General features: G+C 39.6%; 2 protein-coding genes across 5 annotated transcripts in view; one reads left to right on the plus strand and one right to left on the minus strand.

The window, feature by feature from the left end:
• Window positions 1-6,072: 6,072 nt before the first annotated feature.
• LOC133640585 (oocyte zinc finger protein XlCOF6-like) overlaps window positions 6,073-22,698 on the minus strand; it is a 404,169-nt gene continuing 387,543 nt past the window's right edge. The window contains exons 1-3 of one of the 2 annotated variants that reach the window (XM_062034085.1): window positions 20,066-20,575; window positions 15,216-15,569; window positions 6,073-8,783 (exon numbers count right to left, since the gene is read on the minus strand). In XM_062034085.1, the coding sequence (XP_061890069.1) occupies window positions 7,147-8,783; window positions 15,216-15,569; window positions 20,066-20,189 (2,115 nt within the window). In that variant the 5' untranslated portion in view covers window positions 20,190-20,575 and the 3' untranslated portion in view covers window positions 6,073-7,146. Of the gene's footprint in view, window positions 8,784-15,215; window positions 15,570-20,065; window positions 20,576-22,698 lie in introns of those variants that run through there. The other variant, XM_062034084.1, reaches the window with a different exon arrangement.
• LOC133640587 (gastrula zinc finger protein XlCGF57.1-like) overlaps window positions 20,529-22,698 on the plus strand; it is a 173,026-nt gene continuing 170,856 nt past the window's right edge. The window contains exon 1 of one of the 3 annotated variants that reach the window (XM_062034089.1): window positions 20,529-21,133. In XM_062034089.1, coding sequence (XP_061890073.1) covers window positions 21,010-21,133 — 124 coding nt within the window. In that variant the 5' untranslated portion in view covers window positions 20,529-21,009. The remainder of the gene's footprint in view (window positions 21,134-22,698) is intronic. The other 2 variants (XM_062034090.1, XM_062034091.1) reach the window with 2 other exon arrangements.

Consider the following 22,698-nt stretch of genomic DNA (forward strand, 5'->3'; position numbering starts at 1 on the left):
GAAGGAAATGCAGGAAGATGTTAATATCCATCCATCCATCCATTTTCTACCGCTTATTCCCTTCGGGGTCGCGAGGGGCGCTGGAGCCTATCTCAGCTACAATTGGGCGGAAGGCGGGGTACACCCTGGACAAGTCGCCACCTCATCGCAGAGATGTTAATATGTTGTAAAAAAATAACACCTTGTACACTAAGCATAATGTGTCACGATTTACACATACCTCTCTGAAATCACAATTGGCCCCCATTACAATGTACAGAGTGTACTGTAAGCCAAGAGGTACTGCTTAATATAATGTCAGGCGTATTCCCAAGGATACATTTTTTTCAATACAAATTAATGTGGTTTTAATGTAGCAAGCAAACATTTTGACAGACAACAGCAATGCTATAACATGCTGATTTGGTCTTACCATCAAAACAAACACGCCACAGTTGTTGGAGCACCCTTGCTTTGTACAGACACGTTGCTCACAGCCTCTCTTCTGGCCCCTGGAGAGAGCTTGGTGTGAATGATGTCCAGGTGAGACATTATATAATAGCATTTGCTAACTTTTTACTATTTTCTTGCCATACTTTTATTAAAATACATTGTTCACACCTCAGGGCCTAACAAAGCAAGGGTGCTCCAACAACTGTGGCGTGTTTGTTTTGATGGTAAGACCAAATCAGCATGTTATAGCATTGCTGTTGTCTGTCAAAATGTTTGCTTGCTACATTAAAACCACATTAATTTGTATTGAAAAAAATGTATCCTTGGGAATACGCCTGACATTATATTAAGCAGTACCTCTTGGCTTACAGTACACTCTGTACATTGTAATGGGGGCCAATTGTGATTTCAGAGAGGTATGTGTAAATCGTGACACATTATGCTTAGTGTACAAGGTGTTATTTTTTTTACAACATATTAACATCTCTGCGATGAGGTGGCGACTTGTCCAGGGTGTACCCCGCCTTCCGCCCAATTGTAGCTGAGATAGGCTCCAGCGCCCCTCGCGACCCCGAAGGGAATAAGCGGTAGAAAATGGATGGATGGATGGATATTAACATCTTCCTGCATTTCCTTCTTCAAAGGAAAACATGCTGCAAATTAGGAGATGGTGGTGTCTCGCTCTCCTGCAGAACTTCCCAATGCCGTAAGTGCTTTGAATATCACAAATCACAAAAAAAATGTTTTACTCACGGTCAACAGACCAACATGAATGTTTTCATAGTGAATGTATGTTGTCATTAAATCACTAAGGTCTGAAGAAGACCGATTGCAGGACAGAAAACGGCGACGAGTGCAAGGAGGGCTACAGGTGAGAGGTCATGTGATTAATTAGTCTTGTAGTCAACTATTGCTAGACTAAAGCGTAATTCCTCCACTTATTTCAATTACCTTAGTTTTACATCTTGCATTTTGATTGTGCCTATAAGAACCGCAATCTGTTTCCTTTCTAGACAGTGGAAAATTAACAGAACTGGAAACAAGGAACAGGGTTGCTTGTTATGGGCCAGAAAAATACCTTGATACTTGCCATTGTTAAACATTTATGGAAGCTTAAGGAATGTATTTGGCTAGGCTACAACATTTTTTTTTTCTTTACAGATCAAACATTTTTAACCTGGGGTGAAAAATAAAATCAATGATGCAAAGTCTTCTGTCTTTGGTTTATTTGACTTAGCTAATATAATTGAGTGTGCAAAATAATATGTGTCTATACTCTTATGGAAATGCTATGGTTTATATATAATTATTATTCTTTTTTTTTCATGGTAAATGCTATGGTTTATATATATATATATATATATATATATATATATATATATATATATATATATATATATATATATATATATATATATATATATATATATATATATATATATATATATATATATATACATATTTTTTTTCATGGTAAAAAAACACATTTGACAAGTTAAAAGTAGGAATGTCTAAGTCTAAAAAATACATGAACCTTTTTCCATATTAAGTCATTGTGCTGTGCCGGATCTCCGCCACCAGATGGAGCCCGCGGGCTCAACGTTGAGACCCGCCCACATTGAGGGAAAATAAGCCCCTCCTCGATCTGCGGGCTGCAGCCAGGGGTTACTCGTGAAAAATGCCTACCTCTTTAGGACCACCCTTTCTAGATATATAAAGATGTGTATTTACAACATTGATAATATATACATACTATGCAAATATAAAAAAGGTAAGCTTTTAGTTATTTAAAAATTGTTTTGTTTGTAATTGTTTTTTAATATTCATTATTTACTTAAAGTTATTACAGTATGTCTCTACATACATATTTATTTTTTTTAATTAATTTTGGCCAAAGGCGGCGCACGTCAATTTCTTACAGACACTTGTTATTTCATATGTTGACCAGAGGGGGAGCACTTTTAAAACCGACAGTCAATTTAAAATATCCCTCCTTTTTGGGACCACCCTAATTTTGATAGATTTCATCACCAGGGGTGCAAATGAGACATTCTCTATTAGATGCAATGGTTTTCAGTATTGGGACCATGATTTATGTCCTAACTTGTTCACACCTCCTCATATGGAAGCTACTTTTCCTTCTTGATGTCTCAAGAACGGTAGAAATACAAGAAACACACACACACACACACACACATTCTTGTATTTGTTACCTTCTTGAGACATGTGAAAAATGCCTACCTCTTTAGACCACACTTTTTAGATGTATAAAGATGTGTATTTACAACATTAATAATATATACATACTATGCAAATATAAAAAAGGTAAGCTTTTAGTTATTTAAAACATTTTTTGTTTGTAATTGTTTTTTAATATTCATTATTTACTTCAAGTTATTACAGTATGTCTATACATACATATTTATTTATTTTTCTTAAATTAATTTTGGCCAAAGGCGGCGCACGTCAATTTCTTACCCACACTTGTTATTTCATATGTTGACCAGAGGGGGAGCACTTTTAAAACCGACACACAGTCAATTTGAAAAATCCCTCCGTTTTGGGACCACCCTCATTTTGATAGATTTCACCACCAGGGGTGCAAAGTAGACATTCTCTATTATATGCAATGGTTTTCAGTATTGGGACCATGATTTATGTCCTAACTTCTTCACTCCTCCTCATATGGAAGCTACTTTTCCTTCTTGATGTCTCAAGAAAGGTAGAAATACAATAAACACACACACACACACACACACACACATTCTTGTATTTGTCACCTTCTTGAGACCTGTGAAAAATGCCTACCTCTTTAGGACCACCCTTTTTAGATATATAAAGATGTGTATTTACAACATTAATAATATATACATACTATGCAAATATAAAAAAGGTAAGCTTTTAGTTATTTAAAACATTTTTTGTTTGTAATTGTTTTTTAATATTCATTATGTACTTCAAGTTATTACAGTATGTCTATACATACATATTTATTTATTTTTCTTAAATTAATTTTGGCCAAAGGCGGCGCACGTCAATTTCTTACCCACACTTGTTATTTCATATGTTGACCAGAGGGGGAGCACTTTTAAAACGACACACAGTCAATTTGAAAAATCCCTCCGTTTTGGGACCACCCTCATTTTGATAGATTTCACCACCAGGGGTGCAAAGTAGACATTCTTTATTATATGCAATGGTTTTCAGTATTGGGACCATGATTTATGTCCTAACTTGTTCACACCTCCTCATATGGAAGCTACTTTTCCTTCTTGATGTCTCAAGAAAGGTAGAAATACAAGAAACAAACACACACACACACTCTCACACACACACATTCTTGTATTTGTTACCTTCTTGAGACCTGTGAAAAATGCCTACCTCTTTAGGACCACCCTTTCTAGATATATAAAGATGTGTATTTACAACATTAATAATCTATACATACTATGCAAATATAAAAAAGGTAAGCTTTTTTATTTTTTTGTTTGTAATTGGTTTTTAATCTTTATTATTTACTTCACGTTATTAAAGTATGTCTCTATATACATATTTTTAAAATAAATGTTTGCCAAAGGGGGTGCATTTCAATTTCTTACACACACTTGTTATTTCATATGTTGACCGACACACAGCCAATTTGAAAAATCCCTCCTTTTTGGGACCACCCTAATTTTGATAGATTTCACCACCAGGGGCGCAAATGAGACATTCTCTATTAGATGCAATGGTTTTCCGTATTGGGACCATGATTTCGGTCCTAACTTGTTCACACGTCCTCATATGGAAGGTACTTTTTCCTTGTTGATGTCTCAAGAAGGGTAGAAATACAAGAAACACACACACACACACACACACACACACACACACACACACACACACACACACATATTCTTGTATTTGTTACCTTCTTGAGACCTGTGAAAAATGCCTACCTCTTTAGGACCACCCTTTCTAGATATATAAAGATGTGTATTTACAACATTAATAATATATACGTAAGCTTTTAGTTATTTAAAACATTTTTTGTTTGTAATTGTTTTTTAATATTCATTATTTACTTCAAGTTATTACAGTATGTCTCTACATACATATTTATTTTATTTTTTTTAATTAATTTTGGCCAAAGGGGGCGCATTTCAATTTCTTACACACACTTGTTATTTCATATGTTGACAGACACACAGCCAATTTGAAAAATTCCTCCTTTTTGGGACCACCCTAATTTTGATAGATTTCACCACCAGGGGCGCAAATGAGACATTCTCTATTAGATGCAATGGTTTTCAGTATTGGGACCATGATTTCGGTCCTAACTTGTTCACACGTCCTCATGTGGAAGCTACTTTTTCCTTGATGTCTCAAGAAGGGTAGAAATACAAGAAACACACGCACACACATTCTTGTATTTGTTACCTTCTTGAGACCTGTGAAAAATGCCTACCTCTTTAGGACCACCCTTTCTAGATATATAAAGATGTGTATTTACAACATTAATAATATATACGTAAGCTTTTAGTTATTTAAAACATTTTTTGTTTGTAATTGTTTTTTAATATTCATTATTTACTTCAAGTTATTACAGTATGTCTCTACATACATATTTATTTTATTTTTTTAATTAATTTTGGCCAAAGGCGGTGCACGTCAATTTCTTACACACACTTGTTATTTCATATGTTGACCGACACACAGCCAATTTGAAAAATCCCTCCTTTTTGGGACCACCCTAATTTTGATAGATTTCACCACCAGGGGCGCAAATGAGACATTCTCTATTAGATGCAATGGTTTTCCGTATTGGGACCATGATTTCGGTCCTAACTTGTTCACACGTCCTCATATGGAAGCTACTTTTTCCTTGATGTCTCAAGAAGGGTAGAAATACAAGAAACACACACACACACACATTCTTGTATTTGTTACCTTCTTGAGACCTGTGAAAAATGCCTACCTCTTTAGGACCACCCTTTCTAGATATATAAAGATGTGTATTTACAACATTAATAATATATACGTAAGCTTTTAGTTATTTAAAACATTTTTTGTTTGTAATTGTTTTTTAATATTCATTATTTACTTCACGTTATTACAGTATGTCTATACATACATATTTATTTATTTTTCTTAAATTAATTTTGGCCAAAGGCGGCGCACGTCAATTTCTTACACACACTTGTTATTTCATAGATTGACCAGAGGGGGAGCACTTTTAAAACCAACACAAAATCAATTTGAAAAATCCCTCCTTTTTGGGACCACCCTCATTTTGATAGATTTCACCACCAGGGGTACAAAGTAGACATTCTCTATTAGATGCAATGGTTTTCAGTATTGGGACCATGATTTATGTCCTAACTTGTTCACACCTCCTCATATGGAAGCTACTTTTTCCTTGTTGTTGTCTCAAGAAGGGTAGAAATACAACACACACACACACAACAACTTGGGAACGTGGCAAATGTCTCAAAAAGACTCTTAAATACACCTGAAGTAAATGTAATTGTGTTGACTAAATGTTTGTTATTTTCCGGGTAGCGTTTCAAACAAGACATTGTTGACAAACAAAGGAATGCTGTCAGAGCACAATGAACCTCTGCACACATCCCAAAGATCTAGAAGAGTGTATATTATATATAGAGTGTATATTTATTTATAAATATGGACAGTACATATTAACGACACATATGGAAAATGTGTATTCTAGTCCAAGGCTAATTTCCATTTCCTGTGCAGGCTAACATCAACAACTAAAAAATGAACTCACTGAACACCTTTTGTTGTAAAAAAATAATATTTCTCATGACATGAACATAGATGATTGCTACCTGAGTATCACACTTTTGAGTGGAAGTGTCTTAAACTCATGAAGAATTGTTATGCCGCCTGCACACTTTCAAAACAATACTAGCACAATCTCAAAAACAAAACAAAAATGGTGCCGTCTTCAACGTTTGTGTTCCGGGGAAAAGTCCGTCAAGATGAGACGCGTACATGTACTTGCCATCAAGGTTGTTGTGAAACTATAAGGCATTTCCAAAACACATCATATACACTCTGATTAACAATAGGGGTCATTCATTATTTACACACTTTATGAATCTTACTTGTTAGACATTATTCATATGTGTGAGTATACTGATGCAATCAAATGATCCTAACAGTGTGTCTAACTCCTAATGATGTGACAGGGCAGGGTCAAAGGTCAACACAGCGTGACACTGAGCAAACTGCTGACTGTGTGTGTTGGAGCAGGATGTGTATCTTAAAGAAGTACCAACAGGGCACCAAATAATAATACAGACATATGAGTTATCATTACTGTTATTATTTATGATGGACTTTGTTTTTACCAAATGTCAGGGTGTGATGTGTTCCTGTGAAAGTATTTGGACTCGTATGTGACATGTTCTTATCCCAGTTATGAATTTAAGTGAAATATGTGGAAATATTATCGGTTATCTTTAATGGAATCATATGTCAAGACACTCTATTTATCATTGCAAACCATTTATTGATTTATTTTTAACCAGTACCTAACAGAAACTTAATTTGTAAATCATAATATAAGGCGGGAGTGGCTGTGTCTCTAATGGGTCCAGACTGACTCGTGATTTGGATCTGAAACCGGGTCCAGACTTTAGAGAGGCCCTGCAGCAGACCATTAATGACTATGCTGGAGTCTGTTCAAAGAGGACGTTCAGAAAAGAAATGTCATTTTCCTGTGTGTGCCCTCATGTGCGTTTGCATGCTAGATTTGCTAAAGTATCTTCTACCGCAAACAGAACAACTAAAAGGTTTTTCTCCTGAGTGTGTTCTCACGTGTGACTGCATTGTGCCCTTCTGAGAAAACGTTTTACCGCAAACTGAACAACGGAAAGGTTTTTCTCCGGTGTGTGTCCGCATGTGTTGAACCAAATCAGAGTTTCTAACAAAGCCTTTTGCGCAAACTGAACAACTAAAGGGTATTTCTCCTGTGTGTGTTCTCATGTGAGTTTGCATATTTCGTTCGTGAGAGAATCTTTTACTGCAAACTGAACAACTGAAACTTTTCACTCCCGTGTGTGTTTGAATATGTGACTGCAATGCTCCCTTTTGAGAAAACCTTTTGCCACAATTTGGGCAAATGAAGGGTTTTTCTCCGGTGTGTGTCCGCATGTGTCGAGTCAAAGCAAAGTTTCTCACGAAGCCTTTAGCGCAAACTGAACAACTGAAAGGTTTTTCTCCTGTGTGTGTTTTCATGTGTGATTGCATATTTCGTTTGCTAGAGAATCTTTTACCACAAACTGAACAACTGAAAGGTTTTTCTCCGGTGTGTGTCCGCATGTGTGAAACCAAATCGGAGTTTCTAACGTAGCCTTTGGCACAAACTGAACAACTAAAGGGCATTTCTCCTATGTGTGTTTTCATGTGAGTTTGCATATTATGTTCATCATAGAACTTTTTACTGCAGACTGAACAACTAAAACGTTTCACTTCTGTGTGTGATCTCATATGTGACTGCAGCTTTCCCCTCTGAGAAAACCTTTTGCCACAGTTTGAGCAAATGAAAGGTTTTTCTCCGGTGTGCGTCCGCATGTGTTGAGTCAAAACAAAGTTTCTCACAAAGCCTTTTGCACAAACCGCACAACTGAAAGGTTTTTCCCCTGTATGCGTTCTCATGTGTACCACAAGGTTTGATTGGTCACAAAAGCTTTTGTTGCAGCTTGAACAGGAAAACGGTTTTTCGCCAGTGTGCGTCCTCATGTGTATTATCAGATTGTTACGGCGATTAAACGTTTTGCCACAGACTGAACAGGAAAAAGGTTTCTCTCCAGTGTGTATTCTAATGTGTATTTTCAAATTATAATGGTATTTAAAAGTTTTGTCGCAGTGAGAGCACGTGAAGTGTGTGTTGTCAGTGTGACATGTCTTATCATCTTTAGAGTGTTCATCATCAGTGTCAGGAGAGTGTGACGTTGTGTCCTCACTATCTGATAGTGGAGCTAAGAGCTTGTCTGCTTGTGATCCTCCACAGTGGTCTCCATCAGCTTCTGTTGTCATGTGTTGAGTTGAGCTGCTGCTTGGAGGCTCCGCCTCTCTCTTCTCCTCACTTTCACTGTGATGACGCTGTGAGGACTCAGGTGGTTTGTCTTCATGGTCTTCAGTCTTCACAGAGACAACAGTCAGTGGAAACTTGGTGAGATCAGCCTCCTCCTGCCCTAGAAGACGCTCTCCCTCTTGAGTGATCCAGAGTTCATCATCTTCCTCTTTAAAGTGCGAGGGATATGGATCCTCCCGCTTCAAAGTGGAGCTCCCCCCAAGTAACTGAAGCAGAGGTTCTTCTTGACGGCCAAACAGCTGCTGGACGTCTGCCGGACAAATAAGAATGATTGTGAATTATAATAAACATTTGTTATCATACATCAGTTTCTGTGAGGACTTGTGTACAGGACTTCTGCACATACAACAGGCCCTGGTTTACCCCTCAGCTTAGGGAGATGTGTCAGGCCAAGGAGGATGCCTACAGAAGTGGGGACTGGGTCCTGTTCAAGCATGCTAGGAACAAACTGACAAAGAGTAGCTAAATGGAGCTACGTTGAGACGCTAAAACAAAGCTTCTCAGCTAACGACCCCTCAGCAGTTTGGAAAGACCTGTGAGAGGTCAAAGGAAATCCACACTCAACCCTGCAGGTAACAATAGACTGACTGAGGACCTTAACAGCGTCTGTTACAGGTTTTCACAACCATCAACTCAAAGGCTCCAGGACCAAACGGTGTGTCCAGTTCCTGCCTGTGCAGCTGGTCCCCATCTTAACGTGGATCTTCAACTCATCACTGGAGCTGTGTGAAGTGCCCTCTTGATTCAAAAGCTTCGCCATCAGCCCAGTCCCAAAGAAACCTGCCATCACAGGACTCAATGCCTTTACATCTGTGGTCATGACATCCTTTGAGAGACTGGTCTGGTGATTGGTCACAAAACAAACCACTTCACTCTCCAGGGACCTACGCTAGGATCCAGTTTGTGGACTTCAGCTCGGCATTTGCCACCATCATCCCTGATATCCTGCATCGCAAATTCACCCAGCTCACAGTGCCGGGGCCTCCACCTGTCAGTGGATCACCAACTTTCTGACTGACAGGAGGCAGCAGGTAAGGCAAGGGAACATCACATCCAGCACCCGGACAACAGCAAGGGTTGTGTTCTCTCCCCACTGCGCTTCTCCCTCTACACCAATGACTGCACCTCGGGGGACCCCATGAGAAACTTGTGAAGATCGCAGACGACACCACCGTCGTCGGTCTCGTCCAGGAGAGTGTCAAGTCTGCCTAAAAATGGGAGATCGAACAGCTGGCTCTCTGGTGCAGTCAGAACAATCTGGGGCTGAATCCGCTGTCTACTCCGGACTCTTTCAGGTTCCTGGGATCCACAATCTCACGGAACCAAAAATGGACTTCCCACATAGAATTGAAGATAGTAGACAGAGCAGAAAATGTTCCTGCGTCAGCTCAAGGACTTCAACCTGCTGATCATGTTCTCCATATCAATCATTCAGTCTGTCCTGTGCCCCTCTATCACTGTCTGGACAAACACAGACAGCAACGGGCAATTAGGACTGCAGAAAATATCATTGCAGTCATCCAGGACCTATACTGGTCCAGGGTCAGGAAACTGGCAGGCCCCTCACACCCTGGTCACCAACTGTTCAAACCCCTGCCCTGGCATTACAAAATACTAAGCAAAAACAACCTGTCATAAGAACAGTTTCGTACCTCAGACTATCAAGCTGACGCATTCTAAACAGTCACAGAGTGTCAGACCTGCAGCTAGGAAACAACCCTGGAACTAATCTGTCACTGTGAGTGTACTAACTCATGTTCACTTCACCGTCATTTTTGCTCTATTTACCACGGCGCTATTATTTTATTAGCCTTGCACGTGTTATGTATGTATGTACATGTTTATATATGAGGTCGAGGCGAGCAGTAACGTCTCGGTGATTATAAATGGTTTAAATATTTCATAAATATGTTTTCTTAAAGGCCTACTGAAATGAATTTTTTTTATTTAAACGGGGATAGCAGATCTATTTTATGTGTCATACTTCATCATTTCGCTATATTGTCATATTTTTGCTGAATGGATTTAGTATAAAACGACGATAAAGATCGCAACTTTTGGTGTCTGACAAAAAAAGCCTTGCCCCTACCGGAAGGAGCGTGACGTAGTCAGCTGAACATTTCCACAAAGTTCCCTATTGTTTACAGTGATGGCGGCCAGAAGTGAGAGAGATTCGGACCGAGAAAGCGACGATTTCCCCATTAATTTGAGCGAGATTCGTGGATGAGGAACGTTAGAGTGCAGTTCAAGACATATCTTTTTTCGCTCTGACCGTAACTTAGGTACAAGCTGGCTCATTGGATTCCACACTCTCTCCTTTTTCTATTGTGGATCACGGATTTGTATTTTAAACCACCTGGGATACTATATCCTCTTGAAAATGAGAGTCGAGAACGCGAAATGGACATTCACAGTGACTTTTATCTCCACGACAATACATCAGTGAAACACTTTAGCTACAAGCTAACGTGATAGCATCGTGCTTTAACTGCATATAGAAACAAAAGAAATAAACCCCTGACTGGAAGGATAGATAGGAAATCAACAATACTATTAAACCGTGGACATGTAACTACACGGTTAATGCTTTCCAGGCTGGCGAAGGTTAACAATGCTGTGCTAACGACGCCAATGAAGCTAACTTAGCAACCGGACCTCACAGAGCTATGCTAAAAACATTAGCTCTCCACCTACGCCAGCAAGCCCTCATCTGCTCATCAACACCCGTGCTCACCTGCGTTCCAGCGATCGACGGCGCGACGAAGGACTTCACCCGATCACAGATGCGGTTGGCGGCCCGGAGACGTAGGAAGTCAAGGGGAGGTCACCGGCTAGCGCGTCTGCTCTCCAAGAAAGTCCTCCGGTTGTGTTGCTGTAGTCCGCCGCCGCCGCCGCTAATACACCGATCCCACCTACAACTTTCTTCTTTGCAGCCTTCATTGTTCATTAAACAAATTGCAAAAGATTCACCAACACAGATGTCCAGAATACTGTGGAGTTATGAAATGAAAACAGAGCTTTTTGTATAGGATTCTACGGGGTACCAATACTTCCGTTTAACTGACTACGTCACGCGCATACGTCATCATACCGAGACGTTTCAGCCGGATATTTCCGGGGAAATTTAAAATTGCACTTTATAAGTTAACCCGGCCGTATTGGCATGTGTTGCAATGTTAAGATTTCATCATTGATATATAAACTATCAGACTGCGTGGTCGGTAGTAGTGGCTTTCAGTAGGCCTTTAAGAGTGTATCAATCTATTTCATCCCATTTTAAATATTTTTTTTACCTGATCGCTTATATATTTGCCTCTAAACCTTTCAAAATATGCCCAAATCTGCACTGATGCAGGTAAATAAACAGTAGTTTAATGGGACTCTAGACCAGTGTTTTTCAACCTTTTTTGAGGCAAGGCACGTTTTTTTCATTAAAAATTCCGGCGGCACACCACCAACAGAAAACGTAAAAAAATGAAACTCCACCAGGTCGTCGTGCCTTATTTTGAGTTTGTTGGTGTTTTCCTGTGTAGTGCTTTAGTTTTTGTCTTGCGCTGTTATTTTGGTGGCCCTTCCTGTTTTGTTGGTGTTTTCCTGTAGCAGTTTCATGTCTTCCTTTGAGCGCTATTCCCCGCACCTGCTTTGTGTTAGCAAGCAAGGCTATTTAAGTTGTTGCTATCCTTCTTTGTGTGGACATTATTGATTGTCATGTCATGTACGGATGTACTTTGTGGACGCCGTAAGTTTTTGCTGTCGTCCAGCATTCTGTTTCTGTTTACTTGGTAGCCAGTTCAGTTTTAATTGTGTTTTGCGTAGCCTTTCCTATGCTTCATTGCCTTTTCCTTATGTTCATTTTTGGTGTAAGCATTATATACGTTTTTACCCGCATATTGTGATCACAACAAACCATCCTCGCCTCACCCGACACATCCAACTTTTACAAAGCAATCAACTACCCGCTGCCACCTACTGACATGGAGTATTACGTGGTTACCCTGCCGAGCTCTACACAGCACAGACACTAAGCAACGGCACATTATTTGCAGATTATAATTATTGATTTGAAAAAAATATTTTTGGGACCAATTAGGTGAAGTTGCATAATTTCCCACGGCACACCAGACAATATTTCACGGCACACTAGTGGTTGAAAAACACTGCTCTAGATCATCGATTGCAACCCAGCAATTGACTGGTCATCAACCATCTTAAAGATTACTCAACGGATTGGCTCTAATTTACCCATCGGAAATGTAATTCACTCATAAATATTTATTTGTACTGTTATTGTGCTGCTCCTTAGACTGTTGCAGAATAATAACTACATTAAATTGTTGTCCATCTAAAAACTAGGACAGGACAAATAATATCTTTGAGGAAAATAAGGTTGATTGGCAACACTAAATGGTCCCTAGTGTGTGAATGTTGTCTGTCTATCTGTGTCGGCCCTGCGATGAGGTGGCGACTTGTCCAGGGTGTACCCCGCCTTCCGCCCGAATGTAGCTGAGATAGGCTCCAGCACCCCCCGCCACCCCAAATGGGACAAGCGGTAGAACATGGATGGATGGATGGGTTGATATTTATTGTTTACATTGAACAAGAGAGGCAAGCTCCTTGTGTGTTAAACGTACCCGGCCAATAAAGCTGATTCCAATTCTGATCTTTTCTTAGTAAATGATATGTCTTGGCTCTTGTGTATTTGTCCTGAAGCTGCAAGATGCTTGTCTCATTTCTATTTTTGTAATTTTTCATAACCTTTAATTATTGACCTTATTTTTTTACTTACTGTATCTACACTCTGACCCTGTTGTGATATCAGGGAGGCTGTGCAACACTCATGTTGGGAACTGGGATGGTGAGCACCCCAAAATTGTACTCTTTTATTCCAAATGTTGAATTATATCATTTTATTATCAGGGAGCTTTTCATTTCAACTCAGCTATGTTGGGAATATCACAGCATTGTCATTTCAGACCATGCTCCTACAACATTACACAATCACAACCTACCTCGGTCATATGGTTGCAACCTAGCAATTACATTGGTGATTAGAGAAGTTATTTGTGTTTTGTTTTTTTAAATAAATTGGCGGGTTAAAGTATATCTCCACCCTGAGAGAGAATGGTTGACCCTGGATGAACATCTGTCACAAACATTGTATTAGATCAGTGTTTTTCAACCACTGTGCCGCAGCACACTAGTGTACCGTGAGATACAGTCTGGTGTGCCGTGGGAGATGATCTAATTTCACCTGTATGGGTTAAAAATATTTTTTGCAAACCAGTAATTATAGTCTGCAAATGATGTGTTGTTGTTGAGTGTTGGTGCTGTCTAGAGCTCGGCAGAGTAACCGTGTAATACTCTTCCATATCAGTAGGTGGCAGCCGGTAGCTAATTGCTTTGTAGATGTCGGAAACAGCGGGAGGCAGCGTGCAGGTAAAAAGGTGTCTAATGCTTAAACCGAAAATAAACAAAAGGTGAGTGCCCCTAAGAAAAGGCACTGAAGCTTAGGGAAGGCTATGCAGAACGAAACTAAAACTGAACTGGCTACAAAGTAAACAAAAACAGAATGCTGGACGACAGCAAAGACTTACTGTGGAGCAAAAACGGCGTCCACAATGTACATCCAAACATGACATGACAATCAACAATGTCCCCACGAAGAAGGATAAAAACAAAGTAGATGCGGGAAAAATCGCTCACAGGAAGACATGAAACTGCTACAGGAAAATACCCAAAAAAGACAAAAAGCCACCAAAATAGGAGCCCAATACAAGAACTAAAACACTACAGACAGGAAAACAGCAAAAAACTCAAAATAAGTCACGGCGTGATGTGACAGGTGGTGACAGTACACCTACTTTGAGACAAGAGCTATAGTGATGCATGCTTGGTTATGCTTTAAAGTCATATCCAACAATTGCAACAACAACTTTTTACTGTCAACGGAGTTTCGTTTTTTAATTATTTCTGCTGGTGGTGTGCCTCTGGATTTTTTCAACGCAAAAAATGTGCCTTGGCTCAAAAAAGGTTGAAAAACACTGGTCTAGAGTTCGGCAGAGTAACCGTGTAATACTCTTCCATATCAGTAGGGAAGGCTATGCAGAACTAAACTAAAACTGAACTGGCTATAAAGTAAACAAAAACAGAATGCTGGACGACAGCAAAGACTTACTGTGGCGCAAAGACGGTGTCCACAATGTACATTCGAACATGACATGACAATCAACAATGTACCCACAAAGAAGGATAAAAGCAACTGAAATATTCTTGATTGCTAAAACAAAGTAGATGCGGGAAATATCGCTCAAAGGAAGACATGAAACTGCTACAGGAAAATACCAAAAAAAGAGAAAAAGCCACCAAAATAGGAGCGCGAGACAAGAACTAAAACACTACACACAGGAAAACAGCAATAAACTCCAAATAAGTCAGGGTGTGATGTGACAGTTGGTGACAGTACACCTACTTTGAGACAAGAGCTATAGTGATGCATGCTTGGTTATGCTTTAAAGTCATATCCAAAAATTGCGACAACGACTTTTAACTGTCAACTGAGTTTAGTTTTTTAATTATTTCTGCTGGTGGTGTGCCTCCACATTTTTTCAACGCAAAAAATGTGCCTTGGCTCAAAAAAGGTTGAAAAACATTGTATGAGATGATATGTGGATGTTGTGCTTACTTGGACTGTGATGAAGCTGTGAGGACTCAGGTGGTTTGTCTTCATGCTCTTCAGTCTTCACAGAGACAACAGTCAGTGGAAACTTGGGGGGATCAGCCTCCTCCTGCCCTAGAAGACACTCTCCCTCCTCTTCCTCTTTAAAATGAGACGGCTGTAGATCTTCTTCTTCCTCTTTAACAAGGGTGGGCTGTGGATAATCCTCTTCCTCTTTAAGAGGGGGTTGCTGTGGGTCCTTCATTTCCTCTTTAACACGCGAGGGCTGTGGATCCTCCTCTTCCTCGTTAAAACGGGGGGTCTGTGGCTCTTCGGGCTCCCAAGTGAAGCTCCCCCCATGCGTAGACAGCTGATGGATGTCTACAGGACACAAACAAAACAAACACACTTAAACTTAAAAACGGCAAATATTACATCGTACATGAAAAATAAGACTGTAGCTATTGAATATTTTAGTAATCGAGTGTACTACTGGAATGTTCTTTGATTATTTGAGTAAATGGATAAAACCCATTAACAAACAACGTTTGTGGCAAGGCAAATTCCATTTGTTTGTCAATGTCCGCCCCAAATAAATGACAACATGGGAAACATTGCATCCACTTCCTCCTTCCTCTGCCTGGGTGACTGCCGTCATGCACCGTTATATAAACCACTCTTTAAGCCAGAGAAAATGACTCGATCCTTTTTTGTAATCGAGTTACCCAAATCATTCGAGGAATTGTTCGATCCATGATGAGATAGAAATATGTTACAAGTGGACAGTTTTAATAGGTAAAAGTATAAATGATCTTCCTCATTAAAAACATATACAGTTTGTCGGCTTTGATTCTTGTATTTCAACTAGTGCTGTCAAAGGGTTTATTTGGAAAAATATACACTACCGTTCAAAAGTTTGGGGTCACCCAAACAATTTTGTGGAATAGTCTTCATTTCTAAGAACAAGAATAGACTGTCGAGTTTCAGATGAAAGTTCTCTTTTTCTGGCCATTTTGAGCGTTTAATTGACCCCACAAATGTGATGCTCCAGAAACTCAATCTGCTCAAAGGAAGGTCAGTTTTGTAGCTTCTATAACGAGCTAAACTGTTTTCAGATGTGTGAACATGATTGCACAAGGGTTTTCTAATCATCAATTAGCCTTCTGAGCCAATGAGCAAACACATTGTACCATTAGAACACTGGAGTGATAGTTGCTGGAAATGGGCCTCTATACACCTATGTAGATATTGCACCAAAAACCAGACATTTGCAGCTAGAATAGTCATTTACCACATTAGCAATGTATAGAGTGTATTTCTTTAAAGTTAAGACTAGTTTAAAGTTATCTTCATTGAAAAGTACAGTGCTTTTCCTTCAAAAATAAGGACATTTCAATGTGACCCCAAACTTTTGAACGGTAGTGTATATGTATAGAATGTGTATGTGTGTGTTTGTACAGTGAATGTATATGTACAGTATGTGTATACAGTATGTGTGTGCAGTTGCAGCAAGCAGAACGATGCTTTTAAGAAGTTAAAAAAATGTTTTAGAAAGACTAGGCCTATATTTTCGTTAGGTAAAAAAAATGTTCTGAGTTTATTTCAATGAATATTAACTTGTTAACGTTATAATGCTCAAATAGGGACGAGGGCGGGGTGCACAGTGAAACAGTGAACAATTTTGCGACAAAGATGAACCTTTATTGATTGATCTGCAGCCATGACAAAATATCAGACAATCTCCATTGTCAACGACAGGCAGGAAAATAAAGATGAACACATAGCCTATGTTGTAGGCATAGGCATAGGCTCATACGTTTGTAAGTTGAAATAAAAAAATAAATAAAAAATGTGCCTCATAAGCCTTAGGCTGTCAATCACGCGCACAAACTTAAATTATACAATAACATATGTATGTCATCCCTATTTAAACAAAAATAAATTAAATAAATAATAATAATAAATTACCTGCAACTTATTGGCCGAGGCAAATAGCTGAAGGGGGGAAATCAAACCCATCAGACTGCACTTTATCATTAAACTTGAATTATAATGAAAATAGACGGTCGCGACAAACAAAGCAGGCTAAATAGCCTTACATTGTAGCCAATCGGAGATGCGCTTCACTTGAAAGCGAGGCCAAAAAATTAACACACAGTAGTATATCTCCAATAGAAAGAACCACAATAAACAATGCAATTGCCTTAAAGGCCTACTGAAAGCCACTACTACCGACCACGCAGTCTGATAGTTTATATATCAATGATGAAATCTTAACATTATAACACATGCCAATACGGCCGGGTTAACTTATAAAGTGACATTTTAAATTTGCCGCTAAACTTCCGGTTCGAAACGCCTCTGCGGATGACGTATGCGCGTGACGTAACCCGGGGAACACGGATATGCCTTCCACATTGAAGCCAATACGAAAAAGCTCTGTTTTCATTTCATAATTCCACAGTATTCTGGACATCATTCGTGAATCTGTTGCAATCATGTTCATTGCATTATGGAGAAGGAAGCTGAGCAAGCAAAGAAGAAAGTTGTCGGTGCGAAATGGACGTATTTTTCGAACGTAGTCAGCAACAACAGTACACAGCCGGCGCTTCTTTGTTTACATTCCCGGAAGATGCAGTCAAGATGGAAGAACTCGGATAACAGAGACTCTAACCAGGAGGACTTTTGACTTCGATACACAGACGCCTGTAGAGAACTGGGACAACACAGACTCTTACCAGGATTACTTTGATTTGGATGACAAAGACGCAGACGTGCTACTGTGAGTATGCAGCTTTGGCTTCTAAACATTTGATCGCTTGACCGTATGTGCGCAACTTTTTTTTGCGTATGTACGTAACTTTTTTTAAATATATAAGCTTTATGAACCTTGGGTTAGGTGAACAGTCTTTTGGGCTGAGTGATTGTGTGTGTTGATCAGGTGTTTGAATTGTATTGGCGTGTTCTATGGAGCTAGGAGCTAGCATAGGAGCTAGGAGCTAGCATAACAAACACGCAGGTGTTTTTATGCAGGATTAATTTGTGGCATATTAAATATAAGCCTGGTTGTGTTGTGGCTAATAGAGTATATATATGTCTTGTGTTTATTTACTGTTGTAGTCATTCCCAGCTGAATATCAGGTCACCCCCGGCTCTCACAGCATCTTCCCTATCTGAATAGCTTCAACTCCCCACCAGTCCTTCACTTGCACTTTACTCATCCACAAATCTTTCATCCCCGCTCAAATTAATGGGGAAATTGTCGCTTTCTCGGTCCGAATCTCTCTCACTTCATGCGGCCATCATTGTAAACAATAGGGAACTTTGCGTATATGTTCAATTAACTACGTCACGCTACTTCCGGTAGGGGCAAGCCTTTTTTTTATCAGATACCAAAAGTTGCAATCTTTATCGTCGTTGTTCTATACTAAATCCTTTCAGCAAAAATATGGCAATATCGCGAAATGATCAAGTATGACACATAGAATAGATCTGCTATCCCTGTTTAAATAAAAAAAATTCATTTCAGTAGGCCTTTAATTCCTTTGCATTGTAGTGCGCCCAAACAACACGTAACCATCACAATTATTCAGCTGACCGAACTCAATATAGGTTAGACATGGGCTTATTTGGTATAGCCTAGGTAACGTAGACTAATTCGTTTGACATATCCAACCGTATGTCTACTTACTTTTTTTTTTGTCAGCACTATGCAGGAATAAAATGGCATCTACAGTGCCAGGATTCAGGCGAGAGCGCCTGGCCTCTAAAATGCGCCCTGCTGCGCTGAAGGAGCGCCTGATGAATAATTGACTGTTTCAAAGAGTGCTGCTCATTTTTCGTATGTGGGTAACAACATTTAACTATGTATATATATTTCCGAATTGGTTCAACCGCCACCCGCTCGAATCTATTTAAAATATTTTTTTTTTCGTCATGTCAGCCGCCCGACCCGCGGTTTATCCGCGGTTGTGTCCGCAAACCGCGCATCTCTACCGTGCCAGCAATCTGAGGGTTACTGGTTCAATCCCCACCTTCTATCATCCTAGTCACGTCTGTTGTGTCCTTGAGCAAGACACTTCACCCTTGCTCCTGATGGGCCTGGTTAGCGCCGTGCATGGCAGCTCCCGCCATCAGTGTGTGAATGTGTGTGTGTGAATGGGTGAATGTGGAAATAGTGTCAAAGCGCTTTGAGTTCCTTTAAAAAAAGGTAGAAAAGTGCTATACAAGTACAACCCAATTACCATTTGACTACCTTGTTTATTGAAAGATGATTGACAATACATGTTGACTTTCACTTACTGATGCATGTAAGTGAGAATCAGGAAGTGAAATTAGCCATGAAACTATGAATTATATTGATTACAATGTAAAATATATTTGGGGACTGTGTGAGTTTTGTGTAAACATGTTGATACACGTTGTTACACACTGAGAGGAACATCAACCTCTCATAAATATTGTGTGTCTGAAACTGTCTTGTTTTCATGAACAATATAAAAACAACCTCCTCACATGACAATTCACTCTACTATAAACAATTTATTTAATTGTAAATTTAATTGTTTGATAATTATTTAGGCGGCATAGTTGGTAGAGTGGCCGTGCCAGCAACTTGAGGGCTCCGGGTTCGATCCCCGCTTCCGCCATCCTAGTCACTGCCGTTGTGTCCTTGAGCAAGACACTTTACCCACCTGCTCCCAGTGCCACCCACACTGGTTTAAATGTAACTTAGATATTGGGTTTCACTATGTAAAGCGCTTTGAGTCACTAGAGAAAAGCGCTATATAAAAACAATTAACTTCACTTCACTTAAGAATAGTGTTAATAATGAAATATGACGTTAGTAAAGATGTGAGAGTAAGAAGTAAACAAACCTGTTCTGTGTAACACAACTTGATGTTTCTTGAAAACAGCGTCCAGTAGTTGATGTTGTCGCTCCTTCTCCTCTTTTGTTGGACAAAGTTCCTCCTCGCACTCTGCTGTCGTTCTTTCGCACATTTTCACACAATCACAACACTTTACACTCACACTTGATCTCTGCTTAGCGATGTGTTTTGATCACTTCCGCCTCTCTTTGTTACCAGCTAACACGCTAAGCTAACTAGCAAGCTAAGCTCGCACGAGAAGCGTCAAAATACGCTCGGACTAATGTATCCGGATACAAACAAATATTAATAATGTTTACTCTATTAAACGACATATATGTGTGAACATGCAGGCACAGATGATAACGTCTTGGTCAGGCGCCATTTTGCTTTACTCTCGTCCTGTTTTGTTCCCGCGTTGTGTTGTCAGATCTCGCGAGAGAACCGATGAAACCCCATAGATATGATAGCATGCTCGCTTTTTCTCGTCCTATGGCCCACACTACATTCTACAGTCCAGTAGATAGCGGTATGAAGCTTTCAAGCCATGGCTGCAAACTGACACTAAGAAGAAGAAGAACTATAGCCGATTGCTTGATTCTCTCGCGAGATCTGACAACACTGTCGCGTGAACAAAACAAAGACGAAGAAAAATCAAAATGGCGTTTGATGAAGATGACGGAGAAGACGTTATTGTGGTTATTATAGTACGTTTTTCTAAATCAGTACGTACACGTACACATATATGCTGTGTAATAGAGTAAACATAGTTAACATAAACATACATCTGTATTCGGGTACATTAGTCCGAGCGCACTTTAGAGCTCATTGTGCTAGCTTAGCGTGCTAGTTAGCTTAGCGTGTTAGCCGCTAACAAAGAGAGGCGGAAGTGATGAAAACACATTGCTAAGCAGAGATCAAGTGTGAGTGTAAAGTGTTGTGATTGTGTGAAAATGTGCGAAAGAACGATAGCAGAGTACGAGGAGGAACTTTGTCCAACAAAAGAGGAGAAGGAGCGACAACATCAACTACTGGACGCTGTTTTCAAGAAACATCAAGTTGTGTTACACAGAACAGGTTTGTTTACTTCTTACTCTCACACTTTATATTGGATTATTAACACTAGTCTTAAATAGATGGTCTATAAGAAGGTGAATGTCATGTGAGGATGATGCACTGCTTTGTTGTTACATTGTTCATGAAAACAAGACAGTTTCAGACACACAATATGTATGAGAGGTTGATGTTCCTCTCAGTTTGTAACAATGTGTATCAACATCCATCCATTTTTCTACCGCTTGTCCCGTTCGGGGTCGCGGGGGTTGCTGGAGCCTATCTCATGTTTACACAAAACTCACACAGTCACCAAATATATTTTACATTGTAATCTATATAATTCATAGTTTCATGGCTAATTTCATTTCCTGATTCTGACCCCAAAAGCGACAAGCTGTAGAAAATGGATGGATGGATGGATTCTGACCTACATGCATCAATAAGTGAAAGTAAACATGTATTGTCAATCATCTTTCAATAAGTAAAGTAGTCAACACTTGATTTATGAAAAGAACATAAAGTGACTGACTTTCCTTCAGCGTGTCGTAGATGGTCTCCAAGTGAATGTGGGAGCTGTGCTCTAAAGAGGAATAGTTGATGGAGATACTCCATAAAAACACCACATAGTAAAACATGTTTTGGGAAGAGTTATTTTTGGTCTTGCAAACGAAACTCATTAGAATGAGAGAATCTCACTATTTTGTTAGATCCACTATGGACTGGACTCTCACAATATTATGTTACATCCACTATGGACTGGACTCTCACAATATTATGCTAGATCCACTATGGACTGGACTCTCACAATATTATGTTAGATCCACTATGGACTGGACTCTCACAATATTATGCTAGGTCCACTATGGACTGGACTCTCACAATATTATGTTAGATCCACTATGGACTGGACTCTCACACTATTATGTTAGATCCCCTATGGACTGGACTCTCACACTATTATGTTAGATCCACTATGGACTGGACTCTCACAATATTATGTTAGATCCACTATGGGCTGGACACTCACACTATTATGTTAGATCCACTATGGACTGGACTCTCACAATATTATGCTGGATCCACTATGGACTGGACTCTCACAATATTATGTTAGATCCACTATGGACTGGACTCTCACAATATTATGCTAGATCCACTATGGACTGGACTCTCACAATATTATGTTAGATCCACTATGGACTGGACTCTCACACTATTATGCTAGATCCACTATGGACTGGACTCTCACACTATTATGCTAGATCCACTATGGACTGGACTCTCACAATATTATGCTAGATCCACTCGACGTCCATTGCACCGGTCGCCCAGGGGGGGTTCCCCGCATCTGCGGTCCCCTCCAAGGTGTCTCATTGTCCCATTGGGTTGAGTTTTTCCTTGCCCTGATGTGGGATCTGAGCCGAGGATGTCGTTGTGGCTTGTGCAGCCCTTTGAGACACTCGTGATTTAGGGCTATATAAGTAAACATTGATTGATTGATTGATTGATTGATTGTTTTGAGGACAAAAACATATTTGGAATGTTTTTAAGCTTAATACTTTTTATTTACATGATATTTAACTTAC

This window comes from Entelurus aequoreus, linkage group LG23, assembly GCF_033978785.1.
Source record: "Entelurus aequoreus isolate RoL-2023_Sb linkage group LG23, RoL_Eaeq_v1.1, whole genome shotgun sequence".
Classification (NCBI taxonomy): domain Eukaryota; kingdom Metazoa; phylum Chordata; class Actinopteri; order Syngnathiformes; family Syngnathidae; genus Entelurus; species Entelurus aequoreus.